At 45.4% G+C, this 19,577-nt stretch overlaps 2 protein-coding genes across 4 annotated transcripts in view; both read left to right on the top strand.

Annotated features, from left to right (window-relative positions):
* Window positions 1-8,521, top strand: part of ABCB9 (ATP binding cassette subfamily B member 9) — a 32,684-nt gene extending 24,163 nt beyond the window's left edge. For both annotated transcript variants that reach the window (XM_034791180.1, XM_034791179.1), the window contains 2 exons: window positions 3,233-3,369; window positions 6,761-8,521. In XM_034791180.1, the coding sequence (XP_034647071.1) occupies window positions 3,233-3,369; window positions 6,761-7,060 (437 nt within the window). In that variant the 3' untranslated portion in view covers window positions 7,061-8,521. The remainder of the gene's footprint in view (window positions 1-3,232; window positions 3,370-6,760) is intronic.
* An 8,914-nt stretch (window positions 8,522-17,435) lies between these two features.
* VPS37B (VPS37B subunit of ESCRT-I) overlaps window positions 17,436-19,577 on the top strand; it is a 27,013-nt gene continuing 24,871 nt past the window's right edge. Inside the window, exon 1 of one of the 2 annotated variants that reach the window (XM_034790931.1) lies at window positions 17,436-17,616. In XM_034790931.1, coding sequence (XP_034646822.1) covers window positions 17,512-17,616 — 105 coding nt within the window. In that variant the 5' untranslated portion in view covers window positions 17,436-17,511. The remainder of the gene's footprint in view (window positions 17,617-19,577) is intronic. The other variant, XM_034790932.1, reaches the window with a different exon arrangement.

The raw sequence follows: 19,577 nt of genomic DNA, 5'->3' as shown, positions 1-19,577 counted from the left end.
CCCCACCCATCCCTGCTACCTTGGCAATTATCCCCCTACCTCTGTAAGGAACTAATAAAGAATGCATGAATGTGAAAAAACAATGACTTTATTGCCTCTGCAAGCGGGAGGGGAGGGGAGGGTGGGGTGGGGTGGTTGGTTTACAGGGAAGTAGAGTGAACCGGGTCGGGGGGGGGGTTGGAGGGTTCATCAAGGAGAAACAAACAGAAGTTTCACACAGTAGCCTGGCCAGTCACAAAACTCGTTTTCAAAGCTTCTCTGATGCGCACCGCGCCCTGCTGTGCTCCTCTAACCGCCCTGGTGTCTGGCTGCGCGTAATCAGCGGCCAGGCGAGTTGCCTCAACCTCCCACCCCGCCATAAATGTCTCCCCCTTACTCTCACAGATATTGTGGAGCGCACAGCAAGCAGCAATAACAATGGGGATATTCTTTTCGCTGAGGTCTGAGCGAGTCAGTAAGCTGCGCCAGCGCGCTTTTAAACGTCCAAATGCACATTCCACCACCATTCGGCACTTGCTCAGCCTGTAGTTGAACAGGTCCTGACTCCTGTCCAGGCTGCCTGTGTATGGCTTCATGAGCCATGGCATTAAGGGGTAGGCTGGGTCCCCAAGGATCACGATAGGCATTTCAACATCCCCAATGGTCACATTCTGGTCCGGGAAGAAAATCCCTTCCTCCAGCTTTCGAAACAGAGCAGAGTTCCTGAAGACGCGAGCATCATGTACCTTTCCCGGCCATCCCACGTTGATGTTGGTGAAACGTCCCTTGTGATCCACCAGGGCTTGCAGCAGCATTGAAAAGTACCCCTTGCGGTTTATGTAGTCGGTGGCTTGGTGCTCCGGTGACAAGATAGGGATATGGGTTCCGTCTATGGCCCCGCCACAGTTTGGGAATCCCATTTCAGCAAAACCATCCACTATTGACTGCACGTTGCCCAGAGTCACTACCCTTGCTATCACCAGGTCTTTCATTGCCCTGGCAAATTGGATCACAGCAGCCCCCACAGTAGATTTGCCCACTCCAAATTGATTCCCGACTGACCGGTAGCTGTCTGGCGTTGCAAGCTTCCACAGGGCTATTGCCACTCGCTTCTCAACTGTGAGGGCTGCTCTCATCTTGGTATCCTGGCGTTTCAGGGCAGGGGAAAGCAAGTCACAAAGTTCCATGAAAGTGCCCTTACGCATGCGAAAGTTTCGCAGCCACTGGGAATCGTCCCATACCTGCAGCACGATGCGGTCCCACCAGTCTGTGCTTGTTTCCCGGGCCCAGAATCGGCGTTCCACGGTATCAACCTGCCCCAGTAACACCATGATTTCCACATTGCTGGGGCCTGTGCCTTGTGAGAGGTCTATGGCCATGTCAATTTCCTCATCACTCTCGTCGCCGCGCTGCAATCGCCTCCTCGCCTGGTCCGGGTTTCGCCTTGGCATGTTCTGGCTCTGCATGTACTCCAGGACAATGCGCGTGGTGTTCATAGTGCTCATAATTGCCGCGGTGATCTGAGCGGGCTCCATGATCCCAGTGCTAGCTATGGCGCCTGGTCAGAAAAAAGGCGCGAAAGTAGTATCTGATGGACCAGGAGAAGGAGGGCGGGAGGGAGGGAGGGCCGAGTGACGACATGGCGTACAGGTACAGGAACAGGGAGAAACACAAACAACTGTCACACAGAATGGTCCCCCCAAAGATTAAACTGGAAACCCTGGGCTTAGCAGGCCGTTGATTTCACGGAGGAAGGGGAAGCAAATGAACACAGAACAAATCTATTTTTTACATCTTAAGGTGGCAGCCGACGCTGCAGCATGAGTGACAGCCATACCAGTATGACGATGACGGGTACCAATCATAATATGCCATCATCTGCCAAAAGGCAAGGGGCTGCTGCGTAGCAATGCAGCCCCACGTCTGCCAGCCCCACGTCCGCCAGCACCCAGCATCGCCCTCGGCCTCTTCTGGGTGCTTAGCAGACAATATTGGGCAATTGGCAGAAAATAGTATATTATGACTGGTAACCGTCATCATCGAAACAGTAGCATGTCTGCCCAGGTGGCCATGATTGACAGCCATACCAGTACGACGACGACGGGTACCAGTCATAATATACCATCGCCTGCAAGGGGCTGGTGCAATGCAGCACTACGGCTGCCAGCCCCACGGCTATCACTCATGCTACACCGTCTACCGCCAAAAGGCAGTTAGCAGCTGCTGCTGTGTAGCAATGCAGTCCCACGTCTGCCGGCACCCAGAGGACATATGGTGACGGTGAGCTCAGCTGAGCTGAGCGGGCTCCATGCTTGCCGTGGTATGTTGTCTGCACAGGTAACCCAGGTAAAAAGGCGCGAATCTATTGTCTGCCGTTGCTGTGACGAGGGGGGAGGGGCCTGACGACATGTACCCAGAACCGCCCGCGACACTGTTTTGCATCATCCGGGCATTGGGATCTCAACCCAGAATTCCAAGGGGCGGCAGAGACTGCGGGAACTGTGGGATAGCTGTGGGATAGCTACCCATAGTGCAATGCTCCGGAAGTCGACGCTAGCCTCGTACTGTGGACGCGGTCTGCCGACTAGAGCACCTAGAGCATTTTATTGTGTGGACATACACAATCGGCTGTATACAACCGATTTCAATAAAACCGGCTTCTATAAATTCGAACTAATTTCGTAGTGTAGACATACCCGTGTCCCTGTTTGCAGTCTGGGAAGAGGTGCCAAGGACTGAAGAGGCTCAGGCCATCGAGATTGAATGACTCCCCCCACCCCCCAGTTCCCTTGATGCAGTCCTTTCAGCGTAGGGATGAGGCGCATTAGGGCACTAGCCTAGGACTTGGGAGACTGCAGTTCAGTGGCAGAGCAGGGAATTGACTTCCTATGTCACTTTGGGCAAGTCACTTAGCCTTAGGGTAACTAACTATTGGAACAGTTTATCAAGGGTCATGGTGGATTCTGCTTCACTGACTATTTATAAGCAAGATTGGATGTTACTACTAAAAGATCTGCTCTAGGAGTTACTTTGGGGAAGTTCTCTGACCTGTGTTATACAGGAGGTAGATGATCACAGTAGTTCCATCTGGTCTTGGAATCTCTGAATCTCTCTGCAACTTAGTTCCCCATAGGGAAAATCGCACTGCCTTACCTCACAGGGGTGTACTGAAAGAAATCTGAATCCAATGATACATCTTGATTTTTTTTGTCTCATTTTCCCCCCCCCTCCCCCCCCGCCTTTCATCCAACAGAAGCTGGTGAAAAAGGAGCCCAGCTGTCTGGTGGCCAGAAGCAGAGAGTGGCTATTGCAAGGGCTTTGATCCGAGCCCCCCCAGTCCTAATCCTAGATGAAGCCACAAGTGCCCTGGATGCAGAGAGTGAACACACGGTTAGTAGGGCTAATTCAGTTTATTCCAGGAAATAAATAGGAGTTAAGTCTGGACTTGGGGTACAGACGGGCAGAGACGGGAGCTGCAATTTCTAGATGGTGGGCCTGCATAGTCTGGACATAATGTGTTGCCTTCTTAACATCTGGCAATTGTATGAGCAGGTGAGAATTAGAAACTAATTTCCGCTTTATCTTCTTTCAAACAAGATTGTAACCATTACAGAGGGAATGATCTGGCATCTATAACATAGCAAGACTAATTCAGGTTCGATACAAATCGCTTTGCCCAGGGAAGAAGTTAAACAGTGCACAGCAACATTACACAACAGCTTAGGTGAGGGAGTGGAGAAAACTGTATCCTGGTGAAACTGCAGTAAGACAGAATATAATTGCCTGAGCTGGAATGTAGCCAAGACACCAGAATGAGCCTCTCTGCTCTTGCCAACAGTACCCAGGGAGCCTTCAGGGACAGTGAGCAGTCAGAGCCTTTGTCTAGTCTGATATGACTCCTTGGTACCACAGCGTCCCCTAACATGTTGGGATATTGCTTGGGTGCCATCTTGAAGGAAAGTTGGTGAATCGCCAGCGCCACTTTCTGCAGCACCTCCATTTTCCATAGAGAGCTCCCATCTGAGTACAGTAACTCCTCACTTAACGGTGTAGTTCTGTTCCTGAAAAATGCTACTTTAAGCAAAACGATGTTAAGTGAATCCAATTTCCCCACAGAATTAATGTAAATGGGGGAGTTAGGTTCCAGGGAAATTTTTTTCACCAGACAAAAATCTGTGTGTGTGTGTGTGTGTGTGTGTGTATATATATATATACTCTGTGTGTGTGTGTGTGTGTGTGTGATATATATATATATATATATATATCACACACACACACAGAGTATAAGTTTTAAACAAACAATTTAATACTGTACACAGTAATGATGCTTGTGAAGCTTGGTTGAGGTGGTGGAGTCAGTGGGTGGGATATTTCCCAGGGAATGTCTTGCTGCGAAATGATTAACTAGCACTTGGCTGAGCCCTCAAGGGTTAACATATTGTTGTTAATGTAGCCTCACTCTACAAGGCAGCAGGAATGGAGGAGACACTACAGAGGCTTGGCAGTGGCTGCAAACATTCCCTGCAGAAACTGAACGTGATGATGAACCCACGCTATCCCACTGGAGTGCACCGCTCCCTCCACTTTCCAAAGTGCTGGGGGGTGCATGTGTGTGTGAGACAGACGTGCATTGCTCCTTTAAGTACGCTGACCCCACTCTAAGTACACTGCCTTTTTAAGTAGATCAGCAAGTTGAGACAGCAGCTGCTGCCAGCAAGCTCCCTCCATCCTGAGTCCTGTACCCCGTGCTCTGTGGAAATGGGGTGCAGGAGCAGGGGGAGGAGGACACCCTGACATCAGCACCCCTCTTCCCCCCCACACCCTGCACAGCAAGGTCCCGGGAGCAGCTCCAAGGCAGAGGGCAGGAGTAGCACACGGCACTTGTGGGAGGGACACCTGAACTGCCTGGCAATTGATAGCCTGCTGGGAGGCAGCCGCACAGGGAACTTAGGGGACCGGGGCTGCCAGCCCACTCTGGTTCCAAGCCCCCACCAGCTAGCTCCAACAGGCTGCTCTTTCTGCAAGCAGTGGACAAAGCAGGCAGCTGCCAAACAACGTTATAAGGGAGCATTGCGCTACTTTAAACGCGCATGTTCTCTAATAGATCAGCGACAAAACAATGTTAACCAGGACAACGTTTTATATATAGAGAGAGAGACCTATCTCATAGAGCTGGAAGGGACCTTGAAAGGTCATCAAGTCCAGCCCCCTGCCTTCACTAGCAGGACCAAGTACTGATTTTTGCCCCAGATCCCTAAGTGGCCCCCTCAAGGATTGAACTCACAACCCTGGTTTCACAGGCCAATGCTCAAACCACTGAGCTATCCCTCCCCTTTTAAAGTGAGGAGTTACTGTAGTGATTTTCCCCAGACTTGCTTTGCTTTCAGGGATCTGATGAAATCACAGCTCGAGGAGGTAATATGACTGCAGATCTACTGAACAATTCAGCAAAAATGCGGGGACTTGAGATCCACGGTTGACTGCAACTGCTTTGAATACCTCATGTCGGAATGACTCAGTTGGTAGCACTCATCTGAGTCAGACTGTAGAGCTGAAATCCCACAGCAGGACCTAAGGGCATATCTCATGCTGATGCTACAGTGCAGTACAGTGAGCCTGGAACACTGTTAGGAGCGGTTAGATGCATTGTATTCTGAACTTGTACACTATCATCTCAGTACACAATGCAACTTAATATGAGGCACCATAGCAAGAGGTGTAGTCTACAGTGCCTGTCCCAAAACAGCATGATCCCTGCGGTTAAGAGAAAGTGGCTCTGAAATGTTGAAGCTGGCAGTGGAAGGATGTTTAATATAATATACCTTACATTTATCCCACGGCATTATGCAAACTTCCAACCATTGAAATGCAGCCACTTCTAGGACAGAGTGCAGCACCTGCCACACTCCACAGCAGCGGGATGGAGGGGAAGTTTTGACTATAGTTACTGAGGCAAATCTTAATTCTTAATAAATGTGTGTGGGTTCATTAACGTCCACACACAAACAGATGGGACTTTGTAGTTTGGAAGGGCCTGCCTGAAAGTCCCACTGAAATATACAAAAGGCTGAAACTGGCTCTAGTCAAATGGAAATACAGGTTTGTATTTGTGTAACATGAATGCGTTTCAGGATTAGTACTGATGACAGCCAGCTGCTTTATTAATGATGACAGCTGTGAGACTACGGCCATCTTTGTTTCCAAGCAGGTAGAAGGTGTGTCCATTTGACACATACCTAACATAACTGGCTGCCTTACTATGTTAAGAAAAATGTCATTTTTTTGTGATGCTGCCTTTATTGATGCTCAGCCAGCCAATATCCCCTTTTTTCCAAAGCACTGCATTTAGTAGGTGCAAGCTTCTTTCAGCCCCTGCCACTATAGAAGGGCTTCTAAATTCAGGGCCCAGTCCTAATGAGAGTTCACCCTGCGGAATCAGGGCTGTAACCTCTAGATCCACCAGACCAGTTGGTGGCTGCAGCAGCTGCTGCTGCTGCATTGCACGGATGGGATTTGTGAGTTGAATTTTGAGCAGTTTGAGGGAGTGCTTAGGAATAAGTAGTCCATCCAGAGCAGTGATATTCATGCTTATTTCCCATTAATACTAATGGGACATCCTGTTAATAGATCCATGTGTATCCAGAGGAGAATAAATCTGTTATTGCAGATTTCTTAGTAAGGAGTCGTAAAAGACACTCTAACCTGCCCTCCCCCCCCCCATGGGTAACAGTGACATTTGTGTGTTAATCTCTTCCCTTCCCAACCCCCATCCCCCAAACAGATTCAGCAAGCAATTTATGGTGACTTGCAGAACCACGCTGTACTTGTCATAGCCCACAGGCTGAGCACTGTCGAGAAGGCACACAACATCATTGTTTTAGACAAGGGCCGAGTGGTGCAGCAGGGAATGCACAAGGAGCTCATGGAAGAAGGCGGCCTTTATTCCAAGCTGGTGCAGAGACAGATCCTCGGGCTCAAAACTGGCACAGGGGACGGCTATCATCTGGAGACTAGCTTAGCTGCTGCCAGTGGACATTCGATGAAGCCGCCGGGAGGACTGGATGAAGAGTTCAGGGTGTGACATGCTCTCTCTGGATTGAGACAGGATGGTTACAATCCTGTAGCTCACAAGTGAGAGAGCACCAGGGATTCCATGCAAGATTCTTGCTGGGATGCTGAAACAGGAGTCCACTGTAGTCCAGACTCGGACACATTAAACAAGGCCTGTTTACTAGTCACGCATACTAACCTTCCAGTAGGCAGACTGGTAAAACAGGGAAACAATGGGCCTGGTTTATTAAGGGGAGTTGGGTCTTTAGCAATTCCCAGGTATTTCTACTGGGTTTCTTTTCTTAGAGTCAGCAATTCCCAAGGCAGTTGATGAGGTCTGTTCTCTCACTGATATGCCTGTTTAACTGCTGTTCATTGTAATGGGTGTTATCCACATGCATGGAGGGGAAGAATGAACCCTCTTAAGGAACTTCAGGAGGTAGTTCTGTGAATTGGTAGGGAGACATTGAACATAAAGTAAGAGCTTGATCCTGCAGTCAGTCTGGTGCCAATCCCACACTCAGTGAAGTCAATGGAAAGACTCCCATTGGTTTCAATGGGAGCTGGATCAGCTCCGAAGTGCAGAACTCTTATTCAAATCTGAGAGTTCTGCACAGAGTGTCTGCAGGTTCAGGTTCTGGTCTAAACCACTACCATGCAGAGCTTTTATTAGCTTAATTGCAGTGAGCCAGGGGCCCACCGGCAAATCCTGCCTTCTGAATCGCTGATGGAGTTTGGTGATTTTTTTGTTTGTAAAGGATGTAAAATTTTACCATAGCTTGGTTAATTTTTTTAAAATGGCTCTATCTCTATGGGCACCAGCATGGTTTCTGTCTGGCTCCATCGTCCATTGAAAGCCAGTCAGTCTTATGTTTGTTTTTAAATTCACAATTTCAGTGCCAGGTTGAGAAATATTACCTAAAACCAGGCATAAAATATAAATGATGGCACTTTATAAACCCTACCTAGGCCCCATTCAACTATGGGCTATGCTTCTAGCAGTGACAGTGCATGAGAAATCCAAACAGCCGCGTTCCTTGAAATCTAACTGCAACTGCCTGAATTCCACATTTAGTTCTTTGATTATTTTTGTTATTTATTTATTTATTTTATTAGTCGGAGGGCAGAAAGAAAGATACCATTTCTAACTGCATACAACACTAGTGGATCTGGTCCAATCTTACTACCACTCCATAAAGATTGGCAGGAATGTTTATGCAGCCAGCAAGGTGCTAGTTTAAAAATAGCATTAATTGTATCTTATACAGGGAAGATTGATTCAGGTTGCGCAATTATTTAATGACCTCAAGCACTTTAGCGCTCGTGTTAATTACTTTCCGGGGTTTGGATGCTGCTCTGTAATACTTCATGGCAGCTTTCTCGTTTGCAATGTTGTTATTTTTTATTTTTAAAGTGACATTTTACAAACTGTTTTAGTGTCCTCAAAGGGGATACTTTAAAAATAAAATACTACCTCTGCCGTTCAACTTCATAACCAGCGTCTCAAGGCTTGATTCATTTACAAATAAGTTGCAGGTTATTTTTAACGAGACAACTTGTGAATACAACCACATACCTTTCTGGCCCTGTCATTGGGAATGATGAGATGCATTACCTACAAGGATCAGGTTATGCTGAACATCAGCTAATCATATTGAATCCTAACAGTAGGTGTAATCAGCTTCATGACTTGTTTTTATTCTGTCTCTCATTTGGTTAGTATGTCTGCCCTTCTGTGTGATATTATCTCATCATTTCACAAAGCAATGTGCCCCATGACCAGCTCTATCTTTAGTATCCAGCCTTTGTAATGTGATAAAAGTCTGGGACTTGGAATTCAAAGGTAACCCAAGGGTGATGCCATTCCTAGTACAATCTTTTGTTTTATCTTCCGGTGCTTGTGAAATTCTGCCTCATTCTAGAGCAGAGGTTCTCAAACTGAGGGTCAGGACCCCTTAGGGGCTTGTGAGGTGATTACATGGGGGTCGCAAGCTGTCAACCTCCACCCCAAACCCTGCTTTGCCTCCATCATTTATAATGGTGTTAAATATATAAAAAAGTGTTTTTAATTTATGGGGGGGGTCGCACTCAGAGGCTTGCTATGTGAAAGGGAACAGAGGGTCCTGTGGCACCTTTAAGACTAACAGAAGTATTGGGAGCATAAGCTTTCACGGGTAAGAACTTCACTTCTTCAGATGCAAGGTTCTTACCCACAAAAGCTTATGCTCCCAATACTTCTGTTAGTCTTAAAGGTGCCACAGGTCCCTCTGTTGCTCTTTACAGATTCAGACTAACACGGCTACCGCTCTGATATGTGAAAGGGTTCACCAGTAAAAAAGTTTGAGAGCCACTGTTCTAGAGAGTCATCTGTACCATTCTACGGACATTTCCACAGTAAATAGCTAGGCACATACCTGATTGCAGAAAATTATTCTATAGATGTGACAGGTGTATGGACCCAATGTAGAAGCTGAAAGGGGTAGGGATAACTCTGCATTTACATCCATTTAACTAGGAACAAAATCAACAGAGAGTCCTGTGGCACCTTTAAGACTAACAGATGTATTGGAGCATAAGCTTTTGGGGGTGAATGCCCACTTCGTCAGACGCATGGGTATTCACCCATTCACTCTGTTGCTTTTTTTTTTTTTTTTTTTACAGATCCAGACTAACACGGCTACCCCTCTGATACTAGGAACAAAATGTGGCCAATAGTCCTTAAAAGTGGAGTAAATTTCTACTCTTGCAAAGTCTGAGAAATATGATTAATGGACCTAGAGAATGCTGCCTTTGCCTATGAAGTGCTATTTAGAACAATCCTAGGTTAAAAAAAAATAAAGTGCCAGCTAACAAATGGGATGCTGGAAAACAGAGCCAGAGGTGCATGGGTGAGCTGGAGAGTCCTATAAAAAATTAAATGGGGTATGTAAACTGTAATACATTTCATTGCAATGCCAGCACTCTCAAAGACTGTACTGAACCTGAGCCTGCAGAGTGTTATGTTAAAATGCACCCAAATAGGAATCTTGGTTCCCAGGCTTATTATAATAATCTCATTTGTATTATTGCTCCAGATGCTTAGATCCTAAGAACACATTGGAAACTGCAAACTGGCCATATCAATGGCAACAGTCTGACCTGACATCAGATTTTGACTTTTCTAGGTATTCATTGCCACAGATGCTGGACTCCCTGCTATACAGTAGAACAACTCAAGGCATTTTTTCTGGATAGGGTTAAATGTTAAGGTTTGTGAATGCCCTAAGTTATCCTGTCAAATCACAAGTAGGCCTGGATCTTTCTTTATGCTATGGTCCCTAAGATTTCCTTCTAGCTTTGGTGCCTTGGTATGATCCCAGACTAAAAGTCAGGATATTAATGGCAGCTCTAAGACTGACTCTGTTTTTTTGACTTGGGCAAGTACTTAAATAATTAATATTTACAGATCACTGCAAGTGTATAATACATTCTGCCTTCCATGAACATACAAACTCACAACTTCCAGTGTTACCCCATCTATAAAATGGGGATACTAGTGCCTCACAGGGATGTTTGTATCAGTTAACATTTTAAAGCACTTTGAAGATGTCTGCAAAGTATTTTATTCTTATTGTGCCTGTACCATTGCTATAGTGAATTAGCTGTTCTATTCGAAACCCCCTCATTCATTCATCACTCTGTTCAGACCCTGTTGAGTTATGCAATCCTGGAGAAGAAGTCTTCTCCTTTTAAGATAAAGGGTATTTATTTTCCACACACATAACTCAACTGACTTTGTTTTAAAACTTAACCTCTTGACCTTGATACTGAAGGCACATGCTGCAGCACTGGAAGAAATTAGGTTTGGAAAGAAGTTCAGAATGATTGCAATTGCTATGCTGAGCATGTGTAGCACTTTCCTTCCTACAGCTATTTCATGTCTTTCCAAGAGCTGTGTGCATACTGGCATAAACACAGCTGTGTTTGGTGTAAATGCTGAAGGACCCCACCAAAAATCTATTCAAGGTGAGATACTGTGGTCATAGCCACGCATCAGTGAACACATGGTTACATCTGTACCTTCACGCTGACAATGAATGCGGATGTCCTGTTGACATCACCATGGAAACATAGTGTGGTGAATCAACCCAGCTGTGTTTATTTCAGTACGTGTATATTCTAATACATCTGACTATGCCAAAATAAGAACATGTATTTATTTCAGCGGTTAGGCATCGGAGTGTTTGGTTACACAGGTATGGGGAAACATTACAGATCCACAAAGCACCTCTGTTTCAATATTTGAGTTGCTAGATACCTTTGTTTTTCAGATCTGAGCACTTTAGCTTCTAGGTCTTGTGCACTGATTTCACTGGGAATTTATGATGACCAACGTGTCCAGGACTAGGCTCTTGCTGTATTGCCTCTGTAGCATTCCCTGCCCTTTCTAGCTTGAGAAGCAAGGCACTGACAATCAATTCTTGATCTCTCAACTAGCACTGGGACCACTGTCTCTACCCCAATATGCTGGATGGTCACATCGTTTTGATACATGACAGAATCAGTCTTTGACTAGAATGTGGAGTCTGAAGAGAAGCACATGGGGGCTCCTCTTCCTAAATATAAACAAGGAAATTAACAAGTCACAGGGTAGCTTGAACAATGTACATGGTGTTTACCAACCAGACTTACAAGGGTTAATAGACTCCAAAGATTAGATTTGCAATTCAGTTTCTGTGTAACTAACCAGTTTTTCCAGACAAAACAAGCTGTTGAGAAGGTGACTTGCAAAACATGGATACACCTAATAAATATGCGCTGGTACCAGAAATAACCTTGAAATGATACAAGGTGAGAAAGGGAGATCCAGAATCATGTTTAAAAATACATCAATATTAATATTAATAAAATAGGCTGGATACTGATTCTTTCTAATACTAATGTTGGATTCTTTATTAAATGCTATGCAACATGATTTTCATTTTGATCTTGAGCCTTTTCATTCCTTTCTACTGAAAATAAATTCCCCTTGCCAGAAGAAAGCACTTTGATAGATAGCCATTGAAAAAGTGCCCTGGATATGGGAGAAATCCATTTCACTACACCTGTGGGTTTTGATTGTATAACTGAGTGCTGTAAGGAAAGGAGCCTGTGTTCCATAATTTGCATGGCAACAAACTTAATGTTCATAAAATGCTGTCAGCATAAACGTAATACCAGGAAAGATAAACAGGAACCACTCCTAAGTGTCTGATGTCCTGTCACGCACAGTTCGTGATAAGTGTGGCGTCCCTCCCAGTGTCCCAACAGAGGCAAGATTTTGGAGTTCTTGACACCCAACCCTGTGCTCAGCCCAAGAGACCATTCTGCCTCAATACCTTTATCTTTCATTAATGTGGCTGAACGGAATTGCACATAACTGTCAAGACTGGAATACATGTTTATACAAAAGCAGGTGAACTCTGCTGTCTCATCTCACCTCTCTTTTAACCTCCGTTGCCTCTCCCAGCTAGCTAGGAAGCTAAATTACACACAAACTGTGTCCAAGAAGGTAGGGCTAAAGGTGACTAAAATGCCACCCAGCAAGCTGCAATAAACAGAAACTCCACCCCAAGAGCTATAGCTCTGAAACAAGTCTGACTAAGCAGTTAGAAAGGTTATTAGCAATATGGGTTGTACTCAGGGGTTGAAAATAAGCCAGTATAGGCTGGTATGGCGTACTGGTAAAAAGTGGCTGCTGCTACCAGCCCGTACTCAGCTGACATTAAAGTGCTGCTGCTAGTGGGGACCCGTCAGGGCCGCGGATGGGGGGCACAAAAGGGGCAGTGATGTTACAGCAGGCCCCCTGGGCTGCCTACGGGGGCGGGGGAGGGGGCAGAGGGTCAAAAGGAGCCGCTGCCCCGGAGCTAATGAGTTTGTTCAAGTCTCTCTGTACATTTTGCCATGACTTCACTATTATGTATCAGCTGGTTATTAACTCTAATGTAATAAAAGCTACTAATGTGAAGTGTGACTAATTAGAAGAACTGATTTACTGATGGCTGGATTAGCAGACTCACAGCTACCCCCATTTTCACATAGCTCCCACTTGGTGCAGCAGTCTGGGGGAGAGGAAGTGGGCTGATCCTGACTGGGGCCTCTCTGTGCCACTGTAAACCAAATAACTAACTAGTGAATCTTCCTAAACAGGTAGTTAGTAATATGACTAATAAATTATTGATAGTGCTTTACCCAATGAATTCAAAGCAGTTTACAAGTATTTGTTATTCCTTACAATCCCCCTGTGAGGTATGAAGAAATCCCCAATTTTATAACTGAGGAAATAGGCAAAGGCTGAGAAACTTCCCCAACACCATACAATGATTGGCAAAATTGGGTTTACCCATCAGCGTCCCACACTCTTAAACCACACCATTGCCCAATACTGCTTATAAAGTAACCCTGATAACGTTATACCCACTTACTTTATATCTTTATAAAGGAGGGTATAACGTCTATTTTTTAAGCCCTCGTCTATTTAATTTCTCCTCAACTGTCTTTTTTAAAATTTGATTTTTCCCGCTATGATGGGTGTGTGCGTAAATGTTACGCGATATGGTGTTGTCATAGCAACTATCTGCTGGTTTTGAATAACAAGGTCATACTGCAGCAGCTCATGTCAGTCAGCTGTAAACACACAGGTGAAAATTGCTCATGAGTAGCATTTATTTACCCTTTATGTAGCATCCCCCACTGTTGAGGATATACACACAACAGAGAGATTCTTCAAAAAGCACAATGTACATGTTGTATGTTGGTTGTGTGGCTTGCCTATAAATAATAATTACAATGATTGCTTTCTCCCCTTCCCTTCTTTTTTTCCCAGTGACTGGAGGGAAGTTAATGGGCCACTTCACCTTGAATGGTCCTTTGTGTTAACTACTTATGCCAAACGATCTGTTCCACCTTGTATTTAGCTGTGATATGATGAGTATGTTTCTCAGACCTGAAGAAGAGCTCTGTGTAAGCTTGAAAGCTTGTTCTCACCAAGAGAAGTCAATCCAATAAAAGATATTACCATACCCACCTTGTCTCTCTAATGATTGTTCAGGTCAAGAAGCCGAGTATGTTGTATTAGACAGACGACAGACCATATTTTTTTTTATCTATACATTCAGCTGTCTGCTAGGATATCTTGGGCCAACTTCATCCTTGGTATAACTCCAATAAATTAAAATGTGACTTCATTACACTTCAATGGATATACACCAGAGAGAAGCTTGACCTAATATGGTAACTGTATTTCTTCCATCACATCAAAGGTGGCAAAAAACAGGATAATGACCTTATGACCACTACTTGTCCCCTCCTCTTAGCTGCAAATATTTTAACTAGCTAAGCATTCCAATAAGTCAGTACTTACATAATATGCAGACTGGAAAATATATTGATCCAGTAAACTATTTTTAGGCATAATTTTAGTTATCAGCTACTATAGTAATTGGAGATTTCCTGGGTCAAATTATTACTAGACCAAATTAATTCCTGGTGTAACTCCATTAACATCAATGGAGTTACACCAGGAATTAATTTGGTCTAGTAATAATTTGACCCAGGAAATACATTTGCCCATAGTCTATAAAACATTTCATAATGTTGCTGCTATACAAATATTTAACATACGTACTTAACATATATTAATCAGAAGAAATGAGCAAATTTTAAAACTAAAGCAGACATTCCAACATGAGCCACATAACTTTCTGGTGTGGTCGTTCTGAATCTTTAAATCTCCAGGCTTTTGCTGACATAATAGTCTCTAAACAATTTTTGATTTAATATGAAATGCAGGCTTGATGGAAAGAGCTTTGCATATGTTCTGTGATTCCACCCTTAAATAGGAAGATACTTATACACTGACAAAAGTTTGGCGAGATATTATATTAGCTATTTTTATATGAGTGAGTACTAAATCTGGATTTGAGAACAATAATGTGGTCACTCTTTTGAGACTTTATGCAGTCAAGAGCTTAATTAGTAAGGAAGTGTGGCTAAAGTATAGTTTTCCTTCCTAATTTACAGCTGTACAGTCATAAACAAAAGGGGAACAAAAATGCATGTAATTGTGTTAGTCTGGATTATTGAAACCTTTTTTCATTTACAGAACCCTACAAAATTTCAAATGGAGGTGCAGACCCCTTTGGAAATCTTAGGGGTCTGCAGACCACAGGTTGAAAACCACTGCTGTAACTCATTGTATCTGAAACTAAACATGAAAATGATGGACAGGTGCCAGCTAGTTCAGAATGCGATGCCCACCTTTTCCATGGCTCATGCCATGGACCTGAACTCAAGGCCCTCAACTGGCTCCCAGTCAGCTTTCAATGCCAGTTTTGGTCCTAATTTTCAAAACTCCAAATGGATCAAGAACCAAGTACATAAAAGATTGAATTCAGTCTATGAATCATCATGACAGCTAAGCTCCTCTGGACAATACAGATCTTAAAGCTCAGGACAAAGTACGTTAGAGCTGGAGACAAAACATTCTCTGTTGAAGGGATCTGACTAAGGAACAATCCTCCAGTAAAGAGCAGATGAATCCAGAGTCTGATCATCTTTAGGAAGGGTGGCAAAGCCTTTCTCATTGAGAAAGTCTTTCCACCATAAGTGATGGTCACAGTTCAAACACCCCTTTTATTCCCATGCCTCTACCAGCTCTCCCCCCACCCAAAACAAACAAACAAACAAAAAACTACTCCATGCAGACTTATGACCTCAAAAAGGGAGAAGTACAAGAGCCACCAGAAAGTCCATTAGGGAATTAATTATTGCTGTTGATTTTACACAGGTGCTCAGCTGCTATGGTGATAAGCGTCAGTATAAATCCCATCAATAAATCCCATAATTTAAATTTGACTCTGTGATTTTGTACTAAATAAAAATGATAAAGCAAAAGTTCATTCCATCCCTGTATTGTTATTTACAAAATGTAAACCACTAAGGGTCACATTATGTCATTTAGTGTTAAATATAAATCCTAAGGCCCCAATCCTCTAAATATTTACACACACGTTTAGGTTTGAGCATGTGCATAAGTTTTTGCAGGTCGTAGTTTGCCCACCCCTTACCTAGACCATCCCTGATGGGTGTTTGTCCAACCTGCTCTTAAAAATCCCCAGTGATGGAGATTCCACAACCTCCCTAGGCAATTTATTCCAGTGCTTAACCACTTTGACAGTTAGGAAGTTTTTCCTAATGTCCAACCTAAACTGCTCTTGCTGCAATTTAAGCCCATTGCTTCTTGTCCTATCCTCAAAGGTTAAGAAGAACAATTTCTCTCCCCCCTCCGTGTAACAACCTTTTATGTACTTGAAGACTATTATCATGTCCCCTCTCAGTCTTCTCTTCTCCAGATTAAACAAAACCAATTTTTTCAATTTCCCTCATAGGTCATATTTTCTAGGCCTTTAATCATTTTTGTTGCTCTTCTCTGGACTTTCTCCAATTTGTCCACATCTTCCTGAAATGTGGCGCCCAGAACTGGACACAATACTCCAGTTGAGGCCTAATCAGCGCGGAGTAGAGTGGAATGGTTATGGACCTAAATGGTTAGTAATGTTGAAAATATCAAAGGGTTGGTACCTTTTATTTGTGCGGGGGTGGGGGTGGGGGGGTAGTTTAGTGCTGGTGAAAGTGCCAGATTGTTATCCACAGAACACGTACAGCTTGGGAAGGGGCAAGCTTCTTCCTCCCTGACCTGAAGGAGCCACATGTAAGGCAAAGAGGGGAGTTCAGTCTCCATTGCCTAGTCCTTCCCCTAGAGTATCCCAAACCCCATGGTCCTGTCTGTCCAACCCCATCACTCCCTGCTTATCTTCTTTGTGTCCTCAATACTCCAGTGACTCTGCTTTCCCCAGACCCAACTGCACTCTCCCCCAAAACCCTCAATGCTGCCCTGAATCCACCCCCTCATCAACTCTCTCCCTTAGTCTCTTCACCCAGTTCCCATCAGTGTCCCCTGCTCCCCTCCAAGTGTCTCCCCTCCAAGTGTCTTCCCCAAGTGTCTGACCCCTGCTCCTCTCTCAGTGACTCCCAGCTCCCTTCCTCGTATCTGCCCCTCAGTGACCCCCCCAGCTCCCCTGCTAGTGTCTCCCCCTCACTGAGCCCCTCATCTAATATCTCCCCCTCAGTGACCCCCCCCAGCTCCCCTCCTAGTGTCTCCTCTCAGTGACTCCCCCAGCTCCCCTCGTGTTTCCCCCTCAGTGACTCCCCCAGCTCCACATCTAATATCTCCCCTCAGTGACCCCCCCCAGCTCCCCTGCTAGTGTCTCCCCTCCCACCCCGCGCACCCCCTAACTGTCCCTCTCCTGCAGAGGGCGCTGCGGGCGCCGGGGCGTCTCCCTCGACCCACCCGCACGGGGAGCAACCGCAGCGGCACTTCCGGTTTGGTGGCGGCTGCCGGAGCAGGGCCCGGGCGGAGCAGGCGGCGGCGGCGGCTCGGAGGAGCGGAGCGGAGCGGCCGGGATGGCGGTGGACACGCGGCTCCTGGAGGGTCTGACCCTGTGTCAGCTCAACGAGCTGCTGGAGGACGAGGAGCAGCTGCAGGGCATGGCCCTGGGGATGGACGAGGTGAGCGGGGCTGTGGAGAGGGGGCTGGGGTGGGAGCCGAGGCGACGGGCCCGGGGCAGTGAGCGCGAGCCGGGCTGGGGCTGGGGGCTCGCGGCGTTGTGAGGGGGGCTCACACTCCGGGGGTGGGGCGGGCGGAAGGGACGTGGTGGTGGGGGGCGCGGGCCTGGTGGGGGGGCCCCTCTTTGAGCTACTTCTCGTCCTGTCGCCAGGAAATCCCGCATGTTGGGGGGCGTCTGCCCCGGGCCTCCCCGCAGCCGAGGGGAGACAGTGACACCCTCCCCCGGGCCCGGCTCGGAGCTGCCTGAGCTCACTCTGGCTCCTGGCAGATTGGGGGGGGGGGGGGTCGGGTTAGGCCCCTCCACTCAGGAGAGTGATTCATGGGGCAGGTTAAAGAAACACACTGCCCCCCCCCCCCGGCCCAGGGATTGTGGGGGTCCATCTCCCCTTTGCATTTGGTGCTCTCCATCACAACTTGCTAAATGTGATGAGCTCCGGGGGTCCCAGCTTCCAGTCTTGGGTGTAGCTTTACCGACCCCCCCCCCCCGCCATTTTCACTTAGGAGCAGGTGACCTTTTTCCTCTTTATTGGAGTTGCCGTGCTGCTGTGGGTTTGGTAATAAAACAGCGGATCAAATAAGGAACCTCTGGGTGTTGACTCTTTTCTGTCCCCTATTATATCCTCTTTTGTTTGTTGGCCGTCTGTAAGGGGGCGTTTCTGCTCTGTTATTCCTCAGTAGCTGGCTAGTACATAAAGCGCAAAGCCAGCCTAGGCTACAGGTTTGAAATGCGGAAAGTACTCAACAGCTCATTGTACTCAACTATAGAGACACCACTGTAGCAGAGATTGTATCAGTCTTTCCATTAATACACCTCTTGTTTCCATGGTTTTTGTGCCTTGGGCATAAAAAAAAAAAATTGTGCTCTAGCATAAAACACGTTTATGCTCTCAGTCTAAAAGCAACTGTTTTTTCAAGCTAACAGGAAAGAGAATTTCATGTGGTGCTGTGTGTATACTGAATGCAGAAGAAAAAAATTAGTTGAGTTTTGATGCTGCTTTTTACATATTTGTTTTGTTAGTGTATTAGAACCTTAGTAAATATGGACTAGGTGTACTCTTAAAATTAGTGTCTGTTAATTAATATTATCTGTGTGAATACTGTATGCTGTAGTCTGATATAAGGCTAATTCAGTTTTACAAGATCACAGGTCCTCCCACAAGATTTCACAGATGTTTCTATTATGTGCATAACATGAGATGAAGCCTCTTCATATTTAAAATGATTAAAGCAGCATAGATGTACCAGAGAGCTAGTGTGCTCTTGTGTTCCTCACTAGATTTAGGATAGTGCTGTTTTAAAAGGGCCCAGTCATGCAGTGTAAAGCCATGGGAGGAAAGCTGGTGGCAGTTGAGAGATCTGCTTTAAAGAAAGCAACTTAAAGTTTTTCTTAGTTTATTTGCATGAACTTATATCCTTATGTACTTATCCTTGTGCAGTCATAAGGGGCTGACACTGGGTCTCCTTATATCATTCTGTTAAGAAAGTAACACAAATTGAAACGTGTTCAAAGATGAGTTTGAATAACTACTGTAGTGCACCCTGTTGTGGTTACCTGTTGCATTACATATTGCAAAATGTGAAATATGGAAATAGGTGATTTGGGGAGTGCCAGACATAAGTGAATTTCCTTTCTCCTGTGGGTTTGCCACTCAGTTTAATGTTAAAGAAACAGCATTTATTTCTTAGCTTTAGTGCTGTAATAACTAGGGTGTGCAGAGATAACTTTGAGATTGTAATACATCATATGAGAACATTGACAGTCTAATGAAATCCTGTTACACGCTAAATGTAAAGTGAATTCAACAGGGTTATTCTTCAGTCTGAGATAATGGACCAGATTCTCATTTGGCATAAATTGGTGTTGCACCTTTCAGTGGAATCTGACAATCTATGATAGTTGAGG

The sequence above is a fragment of the Trachemys scripta genome, chromosome 15 (assembly GCF_013100865.1).
Source record: "Trachemys scripta elegans isolate TJP31775 chromosome 15, CAS_Tse_1.0, whole genome shotgun sequence".
Lineage (NCBI taxonomy): Eukaryota > Metazoa > Chordata > Testudines > Emydidae > Trachemys > Trachemys scripta.
This window is presented reverse-complemented; position numbering and strand designations above follow the sequence as displayed.